General features: G+C 33.8%; 1 protein-coding gene across 1 annotated transcript in view; it reads left to right on the top strand.

Moving 5' to 3' along the window:
- The window catches only part of LOTGIDRAFT_207456 (hypothetical protein), a gene marked incomplete at its 3' end in the record, with an annotated part of 19,358 nt that overhangs the window by 2,140 nt on the left and 13,933 nt on the right, over positions 1-3,285 (top strand). Inside the window, exons 3-5 of the mRNA XM_009068846.1 lie at positions 368-433; positions 1,933-1,982; positions 3,107-3,187. Coding sequence (XP_009067094.1) covers positions 368-433; positions 1,933-1,982; positions 3,107-3,187 — 197 coding nt within the window. The remainder of the gene's footprint in view (positions 1-367; positions 434-1,932; positions 1,983-3,106; positions 3,188-3,285) is intronic.

Raw genomic sequence — 3,285 nt, 5'->3', positions numbered from 1 at the left:
AGGGATTGTAAAAAGGTTTTCTAAATTTTGTATGTGTATCAGGGACACTGATAGCATCAATTTACATCATTCTAATTTTCAATCAGACATCTGTGGTTCTTGTTAAAGAGATTGTAAAGAGGTTTTAAATATTTTATGTATATCAGAGACACTGATAGCATCAATTTACACCATTCTAATTTTCAATCAGACGTCTGTGGTTCCTGGAATTCTACTAAAACTAAGTGTTTGATGACGTTACTAAATCGTAAAGGGCCTATGAAGTAGCCTAGGCTTTAAAAGGGTACTGAATAATTTAAAATAACTTTGTGTTAATAAATAGCAACATGTATTCAGTAAGTTTATTTATATTTAATATATTTTACAGGTAGATTAGTTGTGACCAATTTAAGATTAATTTGGCACTCTCTAGCTCTACCTAGAGTTAACCTATGTAAGTACTGTTCTCTCTTTGTGGTTTTTCTTTTACATGGAAAAGCAGCCTGTAGCCAGGAATAAATTGGTGCTGGGGCTCAGATTTTGTACTCAGAAAATTTGAAGCATTAAAGGCCCAGAGAACTCATTTCTGACAATTTTGAGGTGCCAAAAACATATCAAAATATCTTTTTGATTTTATACACTGCATGGTGTTGCCCTATTTTCATTATCAAATTCACACACAGACAAGCAGGGTATTAAATTCCATTTCATCTCACCAACCAAAATGAAGATAGCTTGCCAGGCAAGGTAATATACACCCACTGAAATTGAATATTTGTTAGAAAATAGCAAACAGACACCAGGAAATATTCAACTTATACCCAAATCCATCACAAACTGTGCCATCACAAGTTAAAAATCAAACACATTTGTAAGAATAACGGCGATAACTTGTATTTTATATTTCAAAAGGTTTAGTTTTGATTGTCATCAATTTCATCAAGTTGTCAAATTTGTTTTAAACTTCTGCTTTGTAGAATAAAATTTTTCGATTTCCATGATTTTTCTATAGGGTTTATCCTTGGGTGAATACGAACACTCATACCAAGTTTCGTCAAAATCTGTCAAGAATTCTGCCTTCTAGTGTGTTTACAACCTAAAAAATGAACGGTTTGCAGGCTAGGGCAATAATTCATACTAAATATTTTTCCTATAGTAGCCTATTTATCCAGCAACTCAATTCAATCTTTCAAGAAACAAAACCTTTCCCCTATGACCCATGTTTAATTTCATTTTTGTATCATTACAATTGGTGAAAATGAAATGATTAAGCAAACCTTTTCTCTTGAATGACATTTATAAAATGAAATCAGATAAACTGCTGCATCTTGGGATGTCACATGACTAAGTTATGATTGGATATCTGTCTTGGATTTTCCACTTGGTCTATTTATAGTATCTTATGATGCTGTACATGTATGGTGGCTGGTTAGGGACATGTTAAATGATTAAATTAAATTTTCTTATTTGTTAACCAAAATAGTTTCTCAGGAAAATAATGACATCTATTGTAAATTGTGATTATGAACAAAAAAATTGTGACTTGTAGAGTCTGTCAAGAATTGTGCCTTCTAGAGTGTTTACGAGCTAAAAATTGAACGCGTTTGCAAGAACAAGGGCAATAATTCATACTAAATATTTTTCGATTTCGCTGATTTTCAATAGGGTTTATCCTTGGGTGATTACAAACACTCATACCAAGTTTCGTCAAAATCTGTCAAGAATTGTGCCTTCTAGAGTGTTTACGAGCTAAAATTAACAAGGGCAATAGTTCATGCTAAATATTTTTCGATTTCGCTGATTTTCAATAGGGTTCATCCTTGGGTGATTGCGAACACACATACTAAGTTTCGTTAAAATCCATCAAGAATTGTGCCCTGTAGAGTGTTTACGAGCAATTGTGGACGGACGGACGGACTGAGTTAAATCATCTTTATTTTTTTTTTTTTTCAGCTATTGGTTTTAATTGTGTTATTAATATTTCTACAAAAACAGCAAATTCAGTAAGTAGCCATTATAATATAAATTTTTAATCAAGAAAGAAAGAACCATTTTTATAAGAGTAACAACTTAGGTTCCTTTCTACCAACTGGTGCTTGGTCAAACCTCTTGGTATTGATTTTACAAGGATAATAACTTAGGTTCACAAGGATCCTTTCTACCAACTGGTGCTTGGTCAAACCTCTTGGTAATGATTTTACAAGGATAACAACTTAGGTTCACAAGGATCCTTTCTACCAACTGGTGCTTGGTCAAACCTCTTGGTAATGATTTTACAAGGATAACAACTTAGGTTCACAAGGATCCTTTCTACCAACTGGTGCTTGGTCAAACCTCTTGGTAATGATTTTACAAGGATAACAACTTAGGTTCACAAGGATCCTTTCTACCAACTGGTGCTTGGTCAAACCTCTTGGTAATGATTTTACAAGGATAACAACTTAGGTTCCTTTCTACCAACTGGTGCTTGGTCAAACCTCTTGGTAATGATTTTACAAGGATAACAACTTAGGTTCATAGTTAAGAATCCTTTCTACCAGCTGATCCTTGGTCAAACCTCTTGGTAATGATTTTACAAGGATAACAACTTAGGTTCATAGTTAAGAATCCTTTCTACCAGCTGATCCTTGGTCAAACCTCTTGGTAATGATTTTACAAGGATAACAACTTAGGTTCATAGTTAAGAATCCTTTCTACCAGCTGATCCTTGGTCAAATCTCTTGGTATTGATTTTACAAGAATAACAACTTAGGTTTACAAGGATCCTTTCTACCAGCTGATCCTTGATCAAACCTCTTGGTAATGATTTTACAAGAATAACAACTTAGGTTTACAAGGATCCTTTCTACCAGCTGATCCTTGACCAAACCTCTTGATATTGATCTTTCCTGGATTATCTGTACCCATTTACAGCTGGGTAAACTGGAATTATGAGGAAAGATGACCACGTCGACTGAGAACTCATAGCCACAATTTATTCAACATTACCAAGGAAGTGACATCATGTAATATTCCAACACTCTAACCAACTGTGCTACAACCTGTCACTAGTATATCCATAACTAGAGTTATGTCCCTTCCTATTAGTATTTAGTATTAATCACCATATATTAATTTATTATTTTAGAAATTACGTGGAACCTCAGAAGCTCTGTATGTTTTAACTAAATGCAACAGTACGAGATTCGAATTTATTTTTACCAATTTGGTAAGTGACACACATGGCCTAATATTTATAATTTTTTCATCAAAAATTTTTTTTTTCCAAACTTACAAGAAGTGGAGTCGACAAACCCAGGCGTGGGG

This window comes from Lottia gigantea, assembly GCF_000327385.1.
Source record: "Lottia gigantea unplaced genomic scaffold LOTGIsca_95, whole genome shotgun sequence".
Taxonomy (NCBI): Eukaryota; Metazoa; Mollusca; class Gastropoda; family Lottiidae; genus Lottia; species Lottia gigantea.
This window is presented reverse-complemented; position numbering and strand designations above follow the sequence as displayed.